General features: G+C 36.4%; 1 protein-coding gene across 2 annotated transcripts in view; it reads right to left on the reverse strand.

The window, feature by feature from the left end:
• Positions 1 to 21,209, reverse strand: part of LOC109835051 (protein SABRE-like) — a 75,704-nt gene that overhangs the window by 42,054 nt on the left and 12,441 nt on the right. For both annotated transcript variants that reach the window (XM_020403049.1, XM_020403051.1), the window contains 2 exons: positions 17,421 to 17,693; positions 8,150 to 8,412 (listed from right to left, as the gene is read on the reverse strand). In XM_020403049.1, coding sequence (XP_020258638.1) covers positions 8,150 to 8,412; positions 17,421 to 17,693 — 536 coding nt within the window. The remainder of the gene's footprint in view (positions 1 to 8,149; positions 8,413 to 17,420; positions 17,694 to 21,209) is intronic.

Raw genomic sequence — 21,209 nt, forward strand, 5'->3', positions numbered from 1 at the left:
CTGATCAACATCAGGCTTTGTTTCTAAAAAAATCTCTCTTTGGGAAATGTGGATTTATGAGTTTCTCCACAATTTGGAAGAACTCGCTTTATTCAAAAAAAGATCTGCGCTTTTTAAAAGGACAAGTCACATGAGAAGTGTAGGTTTGAGGGAAAGTTTGCATTTAAGTCGTCTCTTTTTTCCATTTTAAATACCCAATATAATTGCCTTTAAATATATCTATTCAAGATCTTCAGCTAGTTTAGCAAATCATGTATTACCATGTGGCGACAGTGCAAGAAATTTCATGTGCTATCAGCTTACCACCTGTTTTCTTATATATGTGCGTGTATACATATGTATATGGGTAATATGTTTGTAAGGAGGTACCTTAAGTGCAATCTAAGGATGCATCTTCAAAATTACATTATACGCAATCAATTTGCTTGATCTACCTTATTCATTTCGATCTATAAGTTTTGAATAATATATAAACAAAAAGTAGGCATATTGATTTATATTACCTCATGAATTGAATGATTACAAAATTAATGGTTTTATACGTAGTTTTGAAGATTCCTCCTTAGATTGAATCTAAGGTGTCACCTTAGGAATACTTTTTCATATATATATATATATAATAGGTGTGTTTGGTAACAAGCACAAATTCGGTATGTAGCAGTGAGGTGACTCATTCCCATCCACACATTTAAAAGCGTCCATTTGAAAATGATCCCTAGTTATTTACTCACCAATTGAATGAATGGATGAGAAATGGTCACCTCACTACCAAACACTAAATTTGATGCTTGGTATCAAGCATATCCATTACTCTCTCTCATATATATACACATACATTATATATATAAAGAGAGTAAAACTATAGCATACATAACTTCATTGAGGACTCCATACAATAACTTTTTTATCCATTAAATTTACTTTGAGATTTGTGTTAGCATGTAATACACATCAATGTTATTTTCAAGATGTATCTTAGTATGTATCACATGCAAGCACAAATCTCAAAGCGAATCCAATGGATAAAAAAGTTGGTGGACAATAGCTTCAACCCACTCAAGTTTACAAGAGTCTATACGTATGTTTTCTGTAAATTTCTGATTCATATTTATGAGATGACAGAATATGACAATCTATACCGAGAATTGGTTCGCATAGGAATGGACGTATTGGTTCACATAAGAATGAACGTAGAATACCAAAAAGGGTTATTAATGTTCAAGCGAGTTTCAACAATACCATTGTAATTGTTACATCGTGGTTGGGAAGGTCATAGTAGCAAAAGCCATTGGAATTTTTTTATATATCAGAATCGCCCGGGATCATTTACGAAAAGTGGAAATGGAAGCATATGAGTATCGAATGAATAGAACGAGAAAATGTCAATTTGATTAATGAATTGGCGATCAGAACACATATGGATTGAGTTTATACGAGGGTCTTGAAAAGTAAGTAATTTTTTCTGGGCCTATACCCTATTTATATGAGACAAATGGGTATGTTTGGTACCAAGTATAAGTTTGGTGCTTAGTAGCAGTGTATTAAATATCGTTCGATATATTGCTATATCGGTTTTGATGCCCTTCTGATACAATATTTATGAAAAAAATATCGTTTTCTGATTTTTACCACTTTTTCCCGATATATCAAAAGCATTTCATTGAGAAAATATCGGCTGATATTGGCTAATATCCAAATGAAAAGGGTTATTGAGTTTGTGTTTGGTTTTGGTTCCCACTAGACCTGAAAACTTAATAAATACCCTAACCCAAATACCCTAAATCCCTAGTCAATCTCACATTTCTCCTTCCTCTTTATTCGGCGCTTTAGCTCAAAAACACTAGACGATCTCAGGTATGAATCTCTCTCCTCTCTCTCCACTCTCTCTTTCTCTTCTCCAGTTCTCCTCTCTCAGCTCTCTCTCTCTCTCACTCTCAGCTCCTCCTCAGACCCCTCTGTCTCTCTTTTTCTCCTCTCTTAACTTCTCTCTCCCTTATCTCTCGGTCTTCCTCTATTCCTCTCTCCTCTGTTCATGTCTTCTCTCTTTCTTTCACCTCCACCTATATCTAATGCCTCTAACCATCATATATCATTAGACATGATTCAATTTCTTATGCTTAGAATACAGTAAATAATAAATATGCTTTGATTACATATTACATTAAATATGTTTTGTTTACATATTACATTGTTATGTGACATATGAACATCATCCGATATGACTCTCCAATATTTTTTACGTGTCCCCAATATATCACCGATTTCCGCAATCCGATATGAATTTTGGTCATCCGATATTTTTCATATTTAATACACTGCTTGGTAATAAGGTGGATGCAGTTCAACCTTACAACTAGACATGACAATTAAGGCCCATGCCCAATTACCCGCCTAGCCCACCCATCATTCAGCTCGCTCATAACCCATCCATTTAGTTAAATGGGCCTAAATGGGCGGGTATCTATTGAAAGAAAGATAAATGGGTCCTTAATGGGCGGGCATCGCGCCCGCCTTAAACACGCCCAGGTAAAAACTCTCCCGTTCTCTCGCTCGTTCTCACATTTCTCACTCTCAAAAATCCAACGATGGCGGTAGCAGCTCGAAGAAAATTTTGAGACGGTTACGACGTCATTGACTCGATATACTCCGTCGTCGCCCTCGTCCTCATCTCGTCGCCTGCGTTGAGCTCAGCGACGCCGCCACCGCCGTCGACGTCTACCGCCTCATCCAGTACGACATCGACGTATCTCCCTTCGGATCGAGGCTCATCGGTCTCAACCACCACGCCGGAACTTCTCTGTTCGATTCCGGCGTTGATCTCTGGAGAACCATGCTGATCTTGTCTGTTCGGGACTTGAATCTCACTTCTCTCAAAGGTAGGGCTCGGATCTTGATTTCTTATTTTCTTAGGGTTAGGGTTTAGTTTGGGTTGGTATTGTTAGTTAGAGATTTTGGACCGAGTGTTTGGATCTTGTGTTTAAGGGATATGAATTGAGTTCACTGACTAATTTTAAGTGTGTTAGTTTAGTTGATTGGACTGATTAATGTTGGTATTGAGAGAATTAGAGTAAAGATTGCAGCTTAGTTATAATTATGTTGTAAATATCCCAGGAGAAGAAGCAAAGTAATATCTTTTCAGCCAATTTGTTCTTGGTCTGGATTATTTTAACCTTTCAATTTGATAGTTGTCTTTTCATCTTGTAATGATCTGTTTTTGATATATACTTCTGGGTTTTATTTTACATTGTGGCAATATCATTTACAATTTTTAAAAAATGACCACCTGTATTGGTTGAATTCTAGATTTTATTTTACGTTGTCGACATGCTAGCTGCTGTTTCCAACTTTTATACACCCACACATGCAGATGCATAAAATTTATCTTCTGAATGTTAAATGCAACTGTCTTTGTGATTTGAATGAAACTAAGCTAAATTCCTTGAATTTTAGAGATGTTTATATTTGGTTGTCTTCTATGCATTGCTTGTTTGAGCTCTCAATTACCCCTGTCCATATCCATATTCTGTATCATGTTTCTGACACAGTAGTTGAACATTCTCAATATATTTATTAAGCCAATATTTTGTATCATGTTTGATTAGTTTTTAAGCTAATATTCTGTATCATATTTCTGACACAGTAGTTGAACATTCTCAATATATTTATTTGTGACTATTATTTAAATGAACTTCATTTGGTCATTTGGCAAACTACTCTGGAAATAGCCTACAGTTTCATACTGAATTTCCTGAGTGTAAAGTTGGTAAAAGTCATTGCGGTAGCTGATAATTTTTGGCGCTTCGAACCTAGTGCCAGAAGTGTGGCCATTATTAGTAACTATCCTTCCAGAGCATAGCCTTTGATTTTAATTCAAATTTCACTGCATCAACATTTTTCTTCGGGAAATTACTAGATTGATTGTGGCTTAAGCAATATTCTTTTTTCATGATGAGACTTTTATACCATCATGGAGCTGACCTAACATTCTTTGTTGCTGCTGATTGCATAGAGGGCAAGCAATGTCAATTTTTTCCTGAGTGCAGGGTGCTCTTGATTTTTATCAGCTTAATGTCTCTTGTCATATATAAATGTCTTACAACTTGAGATAAAAGCAAACTGTGATGACTTATAGTAACTATGATTTATTTAGACATTAACCTTGAGATAAAAGCAAACTGTGATGACTTATTTAAGCTGTTTGCAGTGGTAAACTATTCAAGCTGTTTCCAGCTCATTTAAGCAAGTTTTATAAATTATGATGTCTACATTCGCAATGTGACATCGGCAACCTGATAGCTATTTCTTTTTTGGCAATCTTGTTTGGAAATGTATTGACATGTAATCTTCAAAGCAGCTGTTTCTTTTCTGATTCAAAGATACAGAAATAAGTAAAGAGCAGAAGCAATTTGGTTATTAACTTGTGCATGTAATTCCCAAACCTAACTACCCAATATAACTTTAAATAAAATACAATTTGGTTATTAACTTGTGCATGTATCACAATCATTTTTTCTGCATCAATTTAGCTGAGTTTATAATTGAAAGAACTTTACTGGCTTCCAGTTACTTATGTCGATAGGTAGGCCAATTTATCATTATGTTCAAGTATAAGGTGGGAAATTAGATGTTTTCGTGATCATTTAGCTTCTGCTATATATTTGGTAAGGGTAAAACTGATGTACATATTGACCCTTATATGATTTCAAAATGGAGATATGTAGAGGAAGTGGTGCATTTGTTCAAAAGTTACGATTTTTATTTCATTTGATATTAGGCGACTGATCAAGATTGAGACTTGGTTTGGTGCCGCAAATGAATCCATCAAAAAATTTCTTACTTTTTTGCGGTAGAATTTGTAGAGATCCAATTTTTTGGGGATTAAACTATGCATGCTACAACTTATCCAGGTATACTATCTCACGCTACAACTACAGTTATGTTATCTAGGTATACTATCTCATGCTACAACTTATCTATTTTGATCGCAATATACTAGTTATATCATAACAATATGCATGTTGTTCATGTTAAGTAATATTCTCTTTATTTGCATTCATCAGGTGCTGCAACTGAAAGCTTTCAATAAATTTGAGAACACATAGGAAGCTTTATCTGCAGCAACTTTGTTGATTGATAGTAAGTCGAGCAAGGGTCTTTGCAAGTTCTTACGAACTCATTGTGAAGACGAAACATTAGCTGTGGCTGATTCCAGACTTGGCAATGCTATAAAAGAAAAACTGGTAATCCTTGGCGAAACATTAGCTGTGGCTAATTTCAGACTTGCTCACAAATTAATACACTGTACAGTTGTTAGATGGTTGAGTCCTGGTGCATGGCTAGATAGACTGAAATGAGACCAGGCAATTTATTAGTATTGATCATATTACTTGTTTTAAATTTTTTTAGACATATGACTTGCAAATGTATCGCAATCTATTAGTACTATGATAGCATCTTTTGTATTGGGAAGCAAAGTTAGCTGAGTTTGGATTAAACTATGCATTTTTGCTCTTTATTGTAAATATATATGTTACACAGAGCCTAATATATTATGCATTACATCTGTATATTTGCCAATAGAATTCTTCTGACTCATTTGTTGAATAAGAATTCTATTTCTAGTTTCTAATTCTTGAAGGAATCTATTTGGGAAAAAACTCAGAAATTTTGCACAAAAAACCCTCAAAAGGTTGTAAACCCCCCCCCCCAAAAAAAAAGTTTGCAAAGAACCCCAAAAAGTTTGCAAAAAACTCCCTAAAAAGTTTGCAAAAAACCTCTAATAGTTTGCAAAAAGCCCTCAATAGTTTGCAAAAAGCTCCCAAGAATTTTATAAAAAACACCCCCAAAGTATTATATACATAACTACTATAGTTAAATGGGCAAATGGGCGGCCCGTTTATTAAATGGGCGGGCAAAAACCCGCCCATTTAGAAAATGTTAAATGGGCCATAAATGGGTAAATGGACAAAACATGTCCGTCCATTTATGACCCGCCCATTTAATACCCAAACTCACCCATTTAACACCCCTATAGTTACAACTAAGGTTGTGAAGTACGAAGAGAAAAAGTGTCACATGGAGATGTACTTTCCATTCAACTAATCTTGCTCATATCTATGATTGAGATTCCTCTTCCTCAATACCAAGCACCAAATTTAATGCTTAGAATGAAGCATAACCATTCCTATATATAGACACTCACACATATACATGATTCAACTGAAAGCAAAGATAATCCACAATTACAGCAAACAACTCTTTGGAGAGAGTAAAAAAGAGAAAATCCTTTAAATTCTCATAGATTTAAGATGTTTGGAATTGCTTGTTACAAGCATTTCATGGCTTCTAAGGTTCTGTTTATTGGCTTCAGAAGGAGCTTCTAAGGAAGACAAGACAGTAACTGTAGTAGAGAAAGGCAAGGTATCCTTGGCTTTACCTCCATTGTAAAAATTAAAAAAATATACCCCAAGTGATTTTCTTTTAGTACTTTTCCTGCAATATGATCTACATATCACGAACCTTAGCACAGTAACCAAAAGTCCCCAAACTTTTATCCCTATTTCAGGATCATTCTTACCCATACTTTTAACACTCGTATATCCAATGTTCAAACTCTCTCCAAAATAGCTTTTTAAAAACTTCATTACCTCTATTAGCAATCAGATATTACAATAATAGCCTTGTCCTAAGAGGCATTTTAGATGAGTTTTCCCTTAAAAAGAATTTACCTATGAGAGTAATCGACACCAGCCAAATGGCACACCCTTACTATGTATTATCTTTTTACCATCAAAAATGAACTTTGATTATTTTTTGAAATAATATGACCTGCTAAACTTTGTTTTCCCTTAGATCTTAAATGATGTGTAACATGTTGGCATTTGGTCATGGAAAGTTTTGGATTCAAGTCCAAGGCACAGTCTATTGTTCTGAAGAAAAAAATAACCATGTGCTTCCAAGATACCACAGCAATCTGACATTATGCAAATTCTGGTATCAAACCAAAGAATATGTATAGTCTGCACCATCCTATAAAATATTGGCATACTACATAAAATATTAGTTGTGTGCATATGTAAATTTATATTTTTCACATAGAACTTTTTGGATTCCTACAAACCACCATCTCTACTAGCAAATAAGTTTACATGTTGCATTAGCTGTGTGCAGATGTAATTAACCTTTTTCACATATAACTTTCTAATATTTATTAATCACCATCTCTACTGACAAATAAGTTTACATTCTGCACGTAGAATTATAAATACGCCTTAAAATGTATCTTTACTTTCAATCACATCAACAACCTCATGAATCTTGCAATTTCCAAAATTATTTTTCAAAAAGTTTGCAAGAATTAGCTTAACCTGTTCTTCGTTATATCTACATTCAATAAATTTAAAAAATAAACTCTAGTTAAAAAAACATAAAGGTTTTTAAGACAGAGTTCTACTTAACACAATACAGAGAAAGACCCAAAAAATAATTACTGCACAAATCCTAGTCTCATTAAATAGAGATTGGGGGAGTCCTTTCATAAGCGGGTATAATTGTGGTTTCGAGGTATCCAAAAATCCATGTATCTAATACTATCAAATATTAATGAATATTTGATGAAATGAAAATTAGTTAAAATTCAAATTAACTTTACAGATATCCATAATTTTGTTTGTGCTTCGTTCCCTTCCATATAAATCACAAATAAAGGTTCAGCATTTCATCAAAAATCATCCTAAGTATAAAATTAAAATTTATCAATGATTTATTAATAAAACCAAATTGGAAGATTTTATTGAGCAGATTATACTAGCAAAGTTAGCAAATGTGGTATACCACGTGAATCACACAAGCAAAAGTCTAGCTTTATATATAGATCAGTAAAAATAGCTAATTCCACAAATAATTGGGAATAAGCAACTGGTGAGAAGCAACGGTGCTCATTGCCTTTTATAGGGAACTGAAACAAACTAAGCATACAACCAGATACACTATGGCACAAACACATTCACATTCAACAAACGTAAACTCAAATTGAAATAAGCTCAAAGTTTAAATGTAATATATAACAGAATTTAACATCTGTCACTGCTTCAATGAAATGCATCAGTAATTGAGATCCCAAGATCAATTTCGTAGAGATAATACTCACCTATCATGACCGAACTCGCAATTAGCTGATAAATTCTCCAACATAAAAGGAGCATAGTCCTTTTCTAGAAAATCTGAACAAGTTCTTCCAGTGAGAAAGCAATCCCCTTGGTCAAAACCAGAATGATCAAAAGCAGAGTACGAATCAAATATCTGGACAAGTAAAGGATTAAGACACAGCTTCACATACAGAACCGGATTGGGTCCACCATATTTAGATATGTCCACGCTCAGATCTCTGATCTCAATACCAACTTTTGGTCCCTGCGTCAAAGGAAAAATGGAGAAAAAAAATAACTAACTCAAGCATGCAAAAAAATTAGATGCAATTAGATGATGAAGTCTAACTAGCTTCAAAGAATCATGGAAAGAGATAACACTTGATGTATGATGACTCTTTTTTGGAAATTCACAAATGAACAGGTGAAAGGAAATAAGGAAAAGTGATCGAGACTACTATTAGCTTTAGAAATTGATTCTGGATGGTTTTCTTTAAGGTGTATCTATAAAAGGCAAATTATACATCAGGAGTTTAAATTGGTTTAGGAATTTTTCAGTACCTAATCAGGAAAGTATTTATTTTAATATAACTAAAAATCTTTCTCATTAAGGATTAGTTTCTAGGTGATCAGGTTTGTAAATCACTAATTATTTCTTCAATAAAGGGACAGAAATTTTAGGCCAAATTCCAATTGAGATGTCAATTGTAATTCCAAAGGAACGTCTCCTAAAATCCTAATACTAATTTTTTCGTCTTCTCTCTTTTGCAACCGATCGACTCTCCTCCCTCTCAACTATGCCAAACAATCCAACAACAAAGCCAACACCCAAAAAGAACCAACCGACACCCCTTCCCTCCTTGCTCGTGAGCTACCCAACAACACCAATCCTGAAGCATTATGGCATCCCTCTCTTCCATCTCCCATAGCAACCAACCTACACACTAGTGTCGCTTCCCCACGAAAATCACAGCCACCACCCACTCGTTATTCCCGCCTCCATCCCCCATTGACACTTTTCCTAAAGTTACTAGATAAAGAAAAAGAAAGGAAAGAAGAAACTCCCTTGTGGTCAGGGAGCTCAAACCAATTGATGAAACTAGACAAATTGCCAAGTCACTAGATAAGAAATAATTGCTTCCAAAAGAAAGTCAAATGCCTAACTAAAGGCAGGATCTCTTGGAAGGTTGTCTACACCAAGCTATGCAATTTATCAAGTTGTAGTTCAATAATCCATCAGAAACTTGCAGTCTCATAGTCAAACAATGATTAAATAATCACTTCGATCTTTTCTAGAGATGTAGAATAGGAGGATACAATTAGAAGTCGAGACTGGACTCTTTTATGCAACTTTATAAACTATTAGCCATTTGATTTGCAAGACTTTGAGAAAGTAGGCAACCCTTTTTTTTACAATAAGTGATATATGAGAGCAGAGCCGAAATGAAAGTTCAAATTGAAAATATCTAAAAATAAAAAAGAAAGGAAAATTTTATCCTGACAACCTTGGAAAAAAAAGATAGTGTTGAATATTTGGAAGTCAAAGTTAGGGAATTTATTTTTTAGGAAAGTATTTTAGGAATAAAAGGAGAGATCGGTTGTGATCTTCTCCTGTGATTCTGTTCCCTGATTGTTAGGAAAGAATCAATCTAGTTAGTTATTTCCTTTATTAGATATTGTTTGTATATATGCAGATACAAGACTGATTTTAGAAAGGATGAAGAAATTCAGAAAATCTTCATGGTATCAGAGCTGGTTCTCTGAACCCTAATCCCTTCAGGCCGCCTCTCTCTGGCCATCATTCTTCCCGGCCATCTCTCCCTGGCCATTGTTCTCTCTGGCCGATTCGTCCCGGCCTTCTTCTTCTCTATTTCCAGCAATCTTATTTGCTATTTTCCCTCATCTTCTTCTTCGCAATATTTGGAGCATGACAAAATACGGAATGGTCTCATCACAAACATCCAGCATCACGACACCAGATTCAGGAGATATTTCAGAAATTCCAAACCTTGGTGGCAGTGTTGCATCTCCTATTCTCATCACAGGACACAAATTAAATGGCCATAATTATTTGCAGTGGTCACAATCTGTGTTGCTGTTCATTTGTGGTAAGGGAAAGGATGAGTATCTCACAGGTGCAGCAGCCATGCCAGAGATTACAGATCCAAGTTTCAGAAAGTGGAAGATTGAAAACAGTATGATCATGTCATGGCTTATCAATTCTATGAACAATGACATAGGTGAAAATTTCTTGCTATTTGGGACTGCAAAAGAAATATGGGATGCAGCCAAAGAAACTTACTCCAGCTCTGAAAATACTTCAGAGCTGTTTCGGGTTGAATCAATACTCCATGACTTTCGCCAAGGAGAGCAGTCTGTTACTCAGTATTACAACACGCTCACACGGTATTGGCAGCAACTTGACTTATTCGAGACTCACTCATGGAAATGTCCAGAAGATGCAGCAACGTACAAGCAGATTGTGGAACAAAAAAGGCTGTTCAAGTTTTTATTAGGACTTAACAGGGAGTTGGATGATGTTCGAGGTCGAATCATGGGCACTAAACCACTGCCCAGTCTCAGGGAGGCTTTCTCGGAGGTTAGACGTGAAGAAAGTAGAAAGAAAGTGATGATGGGGTCTAAGGAACAATCTGTCTCAACGTTGGATGCATCTGCCCTTGCTGTTCGATCATCTAACAGTAATGGTGGAGATCGTCAGAAAAGGGAAAGGCCTTGGTGTGATTACTGTAAGAAACCAGGCCATTACAAGGAGACTTGCTGGAAGCTCCATGGCAAACCAGCTGATTGGAAACCAAAGCCACAGTCTAATAGAGACAGCAAAGCACATGTGGCTTCCAACTCTGATTGTGCTCCTATTCCTGAACCTAGCCCATTCAACAAAGAGCAGATGGATTTGCTACAAAAATTATTTAGTCAAGTTGGCAGTGGTAGCGTTACTGGGACTGGTTTGGTTGCTCAAACGGATTCACATACAGCCTTCACTGCTATTAGAGGAGGAATGAGGTCGTGGATAGTCGACACTGGTGCTTCTGATCACATGACAGGAGATGCTGCACTTCTCCAAAATTACAAGCCAAGTAGTAGTCACTCGTCCGTCCGTATTGCTGATGGTTCAAATTCAAAAATTGCTGGGACAGGTTCCATCCAACTTACTAAAGATTTGTATCTCAACTCTGTCCTTCATGTTCCAACCTTGGATTGTAATCTTTTGTCCATTAGCAAATTGGCTCGTGACCTTCAATGTGTTACTAAATTTTATCCAAACTTGTGTGTTTTTCAGGACTTGAAATCGGGGAAGATGATTGGCAGTGCTGAACTGTGCTCCGGGCTCTATCTCCTCTCATGTGGTCGATCCTCAAACCAAGTTTCTCAAGCAAGTTGCGTCCAGTCTCAGAGTCTGTTAGAGTCTTTCAATTATGTGTCAAATTCCAATGTCAATAAAGATAGTGAAATTATATTGTTACACTATCGTCTTGGTCATCCTAGCTTTGTGTATCTTGCAAAACTGTTTCCCAAATTATTTATCAATAAAAGTCCAGCATCTTTTCATTGTGAAATTTGTCAGCTTGCAAAGCATACTCGAACAGTATATCCTCAAATACCATACAAACCTTCAACTCCTTTTTCTATGATCCATAGTGATGTGTGGGGTCCCTCACGGATAAAAAATGTTTCTGGAACTCGATGGTTTATAACATTTGTTGATGATCATACACGGGTAACTTGGGTTTTCCTTATGAAAGAAAAGTCAGAGGTCGGGCAAATTTTTCAAACCTTCAATCTTATGGTTCAAAATCAATTCAACTCTAGAATTCAGGTACTCAAGTCAGACAATGCTAGGGAATACTTCACTAGTAGTCTCAATACCTACCTTCAGAACCATGGGATTATCCACATAAGTTCTTGTGTTGACACCCCGCAACAAAATGGGGTGGCTGAACGCAAGAATAGACATCTCTTGGAGGTTGCCCGGTGTCTTATGTTTTCCTCTAATGTCCCAAATTATTTCTGGGGGGAAGCCATTCTCACAGCTACCTATTTGATCAATCGTATGCCATCCAGAGTTCTTACTTTTAAATCTCCACGTCAACTTCTTTTGCAAAATTTTCCTCACACTCATGCAGCTTCATCTGATTTACCACTCAAGTTATTTGGTTGCACGGCATTTGTTCATGTGTATCCTCAACACCGTAGCAAATTTGATCCTAGAGCCAATAAGTGTATTTTTCTAGGGTACTCTCCAACTAAAAAGGGGTACAAATGTTATTCTCCACACAACAAAAAATTTTACACTACCATGGATGTATCTTTCTTTGAACATGTGTTCTTCTATCCCAAGTCTCATGTTCAGGGGGAGAGCATGAATGAACATCAAGTTTGGGAGTCCTTTCTTGAGTCTGTACCCGTTGCCCATTCAGAGTCACCAAGTTCTTTTCAACCCGTGCTTGTGCCCACTGACCATACACAAGACTTGTCCACACCCGTGCCTGTTCAGTCATCAATCCAGCCTATAAATATTTCTCCTCCCGTGGCTGTCCAGTTTCCCATGCCTGGTCAATCTGCGACTCCACAACTTGCTAATGAGAATTTTCAAGTCTACACCAGGAGAAAAAAAAGACAGGAGCTAGAGCACGGATCACAACCAGCATGTGGCCGAGATATTGACTCAATTTCAAGTCCACCTGAAGAAAACATGGGTACGAATGGGGCTGGAGATGTGCCAATTCCTAGCATTGATGACTCTACCATGCCAATTGCATTGAGGAAGGGTGTCAGGAGATGTACAGACCATCCCATTGGGAATTATGTTACTTATGAAGGGCTATCACCATCTTATAGAGCATTTGCTTCTTCTCTTGATGATATTCAGGTTCCCAACACAATACAAGAAGCATTACAAAATTCAGAGTGGAAGAATGCAGTACAAGATGAGATTGATGCACTTGAGAAGAATGGAACATGGACTATTACTAATTTACCAGTTGGGAAAAGACCCGTGGGGTGCAAGTGGATTTTCACTATAAAGTACAAAGCAGATGGATCAGTTGAGAGATTCAAGGCTCGATTGGTAGCTAGAGGATTTACACAATCCTATGGGATAGACTATCAAGAAACTTTTGCTCCTGTCGCAAAGCTTAACACTATCAGAATTCTTCTCTCATTGGCTGTCAACCAAGACTGGTGCTTGCAACAACTGGACATAAAAAAATGCATTTCTAAATGGTGACCTTGAAGAGGAGGTCTACATGGAAATCCCACCTGGTTTCGAAGGAAGTATGGCAAAGAATCAGGTTTGCAAACTCAAGAAGTCCTTGTACGGCCTTAAACAATCTCCCCGAGCCTGGTTTGACAGATTCACAAAGGCTGTTTTGAAGCTTGGCTACATACAGGGTCAGGCTGATCATACTCTGTTTGTTAAGAAATCTCAAGCTGGGAAAATTGCTATATTGATAGTCTATGTTGATGATATTATTCTATCTGGGAATGATGTGAGGGAATTACATAATTTGAAGAAGTATTTGTCAAAAGAGTTTGAAGTTAAAGATCTTGGAAATCTTAAATATTTCCTTGGAATGGAAGTGGCTAGATCAAGGAAGGGCATTGTTGTTTCTCAAAGAAAATATATTCTAGATCTTCTTAAGGAGACTGGTATGCTTGGATGCAAACCACTTGATACTCCTATGGATAGTCAGAAGAAACTTGGCAATGAAAAGGAAAGTACACCTGTAGACAGGGGGAGATATCAGCGACTTGTTGGACGCTTGATTTATCTTTCACACACTCGGCCAGATATTGGTTTTGCAGTGAGTGTTGTAAGTCAATTCATGCACAATCCTACAGAGGAACACATGGAAGCAGTCCACAGGATTCTTAGATACTTGAAGATGACACCAGGAAAAGGCCTATTCTTCAGAAAGACAGAGAATCGTGACATTGAAGTGTATTCAGATGCAGATTGGGCAGGAAACGTCATTGATAGACGATCAACTTCTGGATATTGTTCTTTTGTTTGGGGTAACCTTATTACATGGAGGAGCAAGAAGCAATCAGTGGTAGCCAGAAGTAGTGCAGAAGCTGAGTACAGAGCACTGGCACAGGGAATTTGTGAAGGGATTTGGATAAAAAGGGTTCTTAGTGAACTGGGACAAATGACTTCATCTCCTATTCTAATGATGTGTGATAATCAGGCAGCAATCAGCATAGCAAAGAATCCCGTGCATCATGATAGGACTAAGCATGTTGAAATTGATAGACACTTCATCACAGAGAAGGTGACTAGTGAGACTGTTAAACTGAACTACATTCCTACCAAGCAACAAGTTGCAGACATCCTCACCAAAGCTCTACCTAGACCTAACTTTGAAGACTTAATTTGCAAGCTGGGATTATATGATATATATTCTCCAGCTTGAGGGGGAGTGTTGAATATTTGGAAGTCAAAGTTAGGGAATTTATTTTTTAGGAAAGTATTTTAGGAATAAAAGGAGAGATCGGTTGTGATCTTCTCCTGTGATTCTGTTCCCTGATTGTTAGGAAAGAATCAATCTAGTTAGTTATTTCCTTTATTAGATATTGTTTGTATATATGCAGATACAAGACTGATTTTAGAAAGGATGAAGAAATTCAGAAAATCTTCAGATAGGTAAATCAAAAGTTAATAAAAATTACACGAATATCAAACACCTACCAAAAAATGGGGAAAAAAGAATCATGTAAAACATCAAGAGCTTGTTTAACAACTAAAATGCAAAAGTTATCAGATATCCCATTTCAACCATAAAGAGAATGACTAGGAGCAACTATCAGCCAGAATGACACCCACATAAACTTCATGGTTAGCTATCTTTAATCAAGCAATCTTTAACTCCATAACATGAGGGAATCCTTGTCCACAAGCTATGTTGCATGGAAACGGGTACCAGTATGGGTACAAGACACGGCAAATTTGTAGAAGGTAGGGTACAGGGACACATCTATATAAATATTTATATACGCATATATATTAATATTGAAATTAATAATTTACATGAGATTAATATTGTTGTCATTCACGTGTTATGAGAATTAGAATTCCTATAATAGTTTTATGTTTCTTTTATGATATGAACTATAAATTGGAAAACCACTTATTTTTTAACTAGAAACCCACATGACCTTTAAAATCGTAGTTGAGATTCCAACCTACGTCCAAACAGTTTCAGGAAGTGGATGTCTAGCATAGAACGTAGTTGAGAAGTGTTTTTATATAATTGAATACATGCCAAAATAAATGTACGCTAGGAATACCCAAGGAGTTTTGGTACGGATACAGGCACGCATCAGTACGGGTATGGGTACAGCTTCAGATAGAAGTACCCAGTTAACATAGTCCGCAAGTCATTTGAACAACCAGTTGCAGCATAAGATATCTAGTATACATCTTAGCAGTTAGCACCAACCCATTTGAACATTAATAGGGTGAAAATCGACCACATTGTTTGTATGACATACTCAATCCAATCCCAAGCTACTTCTAACCAGAAATTGCTGGTGGAGCGCACACCTGGAGGCATGATTGCCAACTTTGGCTTGTGACCTAACAGAAATCACATGCAGATGTTGTTCACTTGCAAACTGCAACAATAGCACCCATCTTTTGAAGAGAATCAGTAAGACATTTGTTGTGTGCCGTTGTGAACAAATGCAAGTGCATTTTCAACAGAATTTAATAGCTTACACATTTAGATAAATGAACTAAGCAATATATCCAACATTTACTATATGTGGAGTAATATGCTAAATTATTTACACAAGAACAAAATGGAAGACAAGATAACTCTACAATGATCTTATAAAAGCTGTATGAAGATGATTTCTACATTTGTGGTAGCTTAAACTAGTGAATGAGTCTCTTCCATGGCACTCACACACCCAGGAGAGCTGAAACAGTGACTTTTTAGGATCAGGGTGGTTATCAGACTGTTACAAATGGAGATAGCTTATTCAGTTTTATGCATTTCATCAAATTAGATGAATAAGGAATTTAAAGAAAATGCTATGCAGCCTATGCTGCACCCTTTTATTTATCATTACTATATTCTTAATTATTATTTTTTTATTGTTATCACTCAAGATAAAGAAATGTTTATTTTCTGCTATCTTTGGCTTTATATATGTATGTATGTATGTATAGACACACACATACAGACATAACATAAAAAAACACACATAACATACATACATACATATGTGTGTACATACATATATGTGTATACATACATACATATATACATATATACGTACATACATACATGCATATACACACACACACATACGTATATACATATATACCCATGTGTGTGTATACATATGTATGTGTCTATGCATATATGCACGCGCGCACAGAACACACACAACACACACACACACATATATACATGTGTGTATATATATGCCTGAAAAGTTGAACACAGTTCAAACATTGATCCCATTGTCTTGATCGGGTCACAAGAGAATAACGGTGTGACAGACAGGCTTAGGAAAAAAGAGACTATTACAAATTAGGCAGTTTCCTTTCAACCAATAGTCCTTCTAGACTATATAGCAAGCCCCTCGCCTTTCCCATAGTTTGCTAGTCTAGAGACTATTACAAATTAGGCAGTTTCCTTCCCACCAGCAGTCCTAAATGTAATACCAGGACCTTCTCTTTACCATAGTCCTCCTAGACTATAGAGGATTGGTGTCACATTGACAGCTGATTTAAAATGTTTCATGGAGTCTGAGTACTCATATGGTACTGTATTTACTCAGGAAAGACAGATAATGATCAGATGATAACTCTTAAGATGGTGAAATCACAGGCTTCCTTTTATAAAGTCACAATTTAGAGTTTTCAAAACAGTAACTGCAGCCTCAGTAATGTATGAGACTATGTATCTTTCTAACTTAAATATAACTTAAAACTGTAAGGTGTAAAGGAATTATGACGGTTACTTGTGATATGAAGCTTTCAGCAGAAAAGCATGAGTTTCAAGAGCAACTAGTAAATCAATTTTAAACAACACGGCAGTGCAAAGAGAGAGTATTCAGCATCAACTGCTGAGAAGGATACCAAATTGCAATACTTTCGCCTAGTGTTGGCAATGTACCTATTTATTGAGCCAGCTCATAGTTTCATATATTGCTTTATAATGTAATGCGTCAAAAATTATGAACAAAATTCCCAAGTTATACATAATCTAACCAAGCGATAGATAGCCCTCAAAAATATACCTTCACAACCAATTCAGTTGCAGAAACAGAGAGAAATCTTGCTATGTTAGTCAGGAGTATCCACTTTCCTCTGCCAGATGAGTGTGATCTTGGAGATTTACTAGGAGATTTGATCTTTTTAACACTTCGTTCAGGAGTCCTTAAAACAACATCTAGGTCAGATATCAGCAATTGCAATTTTGGGTCCCCAGAAATGAAACTGACACCCAGCTTGACCAGTGATTTACGCAGGCTGAGTTTGATTTCACCGATAGATACAGATTCAACAGCACCCTGAAAAAGGGAAACAAAGTCTTCAAGCAGGCTAAGAATTACCATAAACGGGATTTCAGTGCTTAAAAACAGGAGACTGCTAATGCCATGAAAGGAGATTCAGATACTAAGAAACAAGCAATTAAAAGGTTAAGCACAATATATATCTAAATATAAGGGTTGATTAGCAACCATGTAGTTCAGATAAGGGTTAGCGACTTTGGTATTCTAAAAAAACAAGTAGTTTAAGTACAGCTAACATAAGGGTGTGAACTGAAGACAGTATAGTCTCAAATGTTTACGAAGTAAGGGGAAAAATTGTTCCACAAAATGAAGTTTGCATGTTAACTATCCCCAGTATACATAGCAAACTCCATGTTCTGAAATGCACCATCGCCTCTAACAAAGAAAAGATATCATTACAGGCAGTACAATCAATAACCACAAAGCCTTTGCCCCAAATGTTTGGGGGTAGGTCACAAGAATCTTGTTCCTCCATTCGGTTATGTTAAGGTATATCTCCTCCGTTATTATCATTGCAGGCAACAAACAAACAAAGACCTGCATCTCAGGGCCAAAATGTTTGTGCATAAATGTCCATATAGCTCAAACAAACAACTTTGACCAATTGATCAGCTGCTGTCTACTTTAAAAAAGTGAAGTCATGCAATGATTTATGGAGATGTCTCGCTTGTAGAAAATTGCAACTATAAAAACTATCATGATATGCAAAAAGCAGATGCAGTTGCAATTGCAGCTGCTAGTTCTTCTGCTGCTAGCTAAAAAGAAAAGGCTACATTTTCCAAGAACAACTTAAGCCAAATTGACTGCAAGTCGTTTTCTCAATAAAGTTCTCATTTTTACAATTGGAATGGAAAAAAAAAACAATAGTCATACAAAACATAAAATCCTAAGCATAATTAAAATTTGTTCTTTTGCAAATTGCAGATGTAAATTGAAAATGAGGATAGACCAGGTCAAAAGAAATTAAAGGAGCAACAGCAGCAGCCAACATAACTTGGTGAAATAACAGCAGAAGTTACTTTACTTTAAAATTTGAATATTTATAGCAATATGTAAGAACAGTGTTCTAAAACAAGCATTATGTGGTCGATTAAGCTGAAGAGGACCTAATCCGCGTAAAATTAACATTAAACGCTCAAAAAAGCGGACACCCACTTAAGTAGGTCGGCTTTGATTAAGCGCCCACATAATTGAGTTATGCAGGTGTCTTTTTTGGTTGCAGGCTCGGTTCAAAATTATAAAGCCTGCATGAAATCATGAAGTTATTAAATCATGAAGGCCCAAATGGAGATGATTTTATGAAGATGATGAGGAAGACTAGATGATTTGTTTTTATTTTATGGATGTTTATTTTTGGTTTAAGTGTTTAATTTAGCAATTTTTATTCAAGTATTTAGTGACTTTTGATGTATGGAACTTTTAAGTAGTCAAGTAGTTAGTAATTTTTAAATAGCATGTTTTTTAGTCTTTTTCTTAGTATGTTTTCTATTTTCGTTAATTTAATATATTTGAACATATGATATTAAATATATATTAAAAAATCAAATACACATAATTTCATATAATCCACTTAATCAAAGCTTAATCCGATTAATTTTTAAAAGCTCTCGGACCGCGCAAATAATAAAACATGTTTTTGAACATTGTGCAAGGACTTTTGCTTTCATAACCTAAAGGAGTTGGAGCAATGATCAAGGTTTTAAATATCAGATATCAGGAAAATATCGGATGACCAAAATTCATACTGGATTGCGGATATCGGGGAAATATCGGGATATGTGGTAAATATCAGAATGCCATAACAAATGTTTGCATATATAGTGTAATGCACTAAAATGTAATCTCAACATACTTAATAAAATCTAAACATACAAAATATAAATAATATATGTTTAGGATCACTAATCAACTAAATAGAAGTATAAATCAATGTTGCAACATTTCGTCAGATTTTTAGGCCAAAATATCATTTGATCTAATGGTAAAATCATGATATCTCGCCCAAATTGTCAAACCCAGTATATTGTTTTGTGACAAGCTATACAAAAGGATATATTGACGAGCATATCGACTGATATATCAACCATATAGGGTATATATCACCCAAAATAGGGAACAAGCAGTAAATAATATTTAGAGACCATATCGTTGCTGCAAGCCCGGTAAAAGGATATACAGGGCCATGTCAGAGATATTTAAAACAATGGCAATGATTAGTAAATTGGTAGCATAGTACTCCGAAGATGCCACTGGTTTTGCGGATTATGAAACAACTCTATTAAGTTTCACAAATTTTTGAACGAGTGTCGGTTGGATAAGATATCAAGGGCAAATGTCAAATCTAGCAATAGTCAATTCAATGAATCTCAACGTTCTATTTGTCTTAAAGAGGATGTGTTTCTAAGGTGTCATAATAGATTCAATCTACGGCGACACCTATATGGTTCAGTCTCAAACCATTCATCAAAAAACCATCCCAAGAGATCACTAACTCTATAATGGGTGGAACCCACTCTCTCTCTCTTCTTCTCTCCCTTTCTCTCCTACAAATTCTCATAGGTCACTTTCAATTTTTTTAGTTCACCCTCATCCGACAAAATCACTATTGTCGATCCCAGGAGCTCCATTGCAAGCCGTTGCCCGCCCATCCTATCTCCTTCGCCATCACCCTACCTCTAACGCTAACCCTTGACGTTACCTCCACCAACTCCACTGATACAATCCGCCATAGCCTCTCGCTCTCCTCTGCAGTCATCTCCACGTCCTCTGAGAGTCTGAAGTTACCCACACCATCCCCTCCTCGTTCGAGTGGCAATCAACGACACTACCCCACAACCAACGACAGCGAGAAGAAGTTTAGTGATTTTACTGAGAGGAAATTTTAGCATTTTTTTATAAATTACTAAAATTTTTAGGTATGACTATGTTGTTATATGTTGTGAGCTGAGATCTATGACAACCATTAAATTCTTGAAATATTATAAGATCTATAGACTGTCTCTATTACGAATGGTCATTCCCATTTGGGTTGGAACTTTCCTTTTTTCTTGGAGTTGAGTATCGGGTCGTCGAACAGCGAGGACCAGCTCTCCTTCCTTGAAAGATTTTTGCTTAACTTTCTTGTCGAAAGCCTTGGATATTCGGGCTTGATAGAACTCAATGTGTTGTTGAGCTTCGAGCCACTTCTCATCTAACGCCTCCAATTCTGCGAGACGTCGCCAATGAATTTCTTCAGTCGTCATTCCTGTTGCGGGTGCGATGCATAGGAATGGAATTTGAATCTCCAACGGTAGCACGGCTTCGTAACCGTATACCAGTGAATAAGATATGGTGTACGTCGGTGTACGAACCGTAATACGATACGCCCACAAGCTTTCACCGAGCTTTTCATTCCAGTCGCGCTTGCTGTTGGATGTAAGCTTGGTCAAGATCTTGACGATCATCTTGTTGAAAGCCTCGACTAGTCCATTTGTTGATGGATTATAAGTCGTAGACACCATGTTCTGTATTCTG

Source organism: Asparagus officinalis, chromosome 3, assembly GCF_001876935.1.
Source record: "Asparagus officinalis chromosome 3, Aspof.V1, whole genome shotgun sequence".
NCBI lineage: Eukaryota > Viridiplantae > Streptophyta > Magnoliopsida > Asparagales > Asparagaceae > Asparagus > Asparagus officinalis.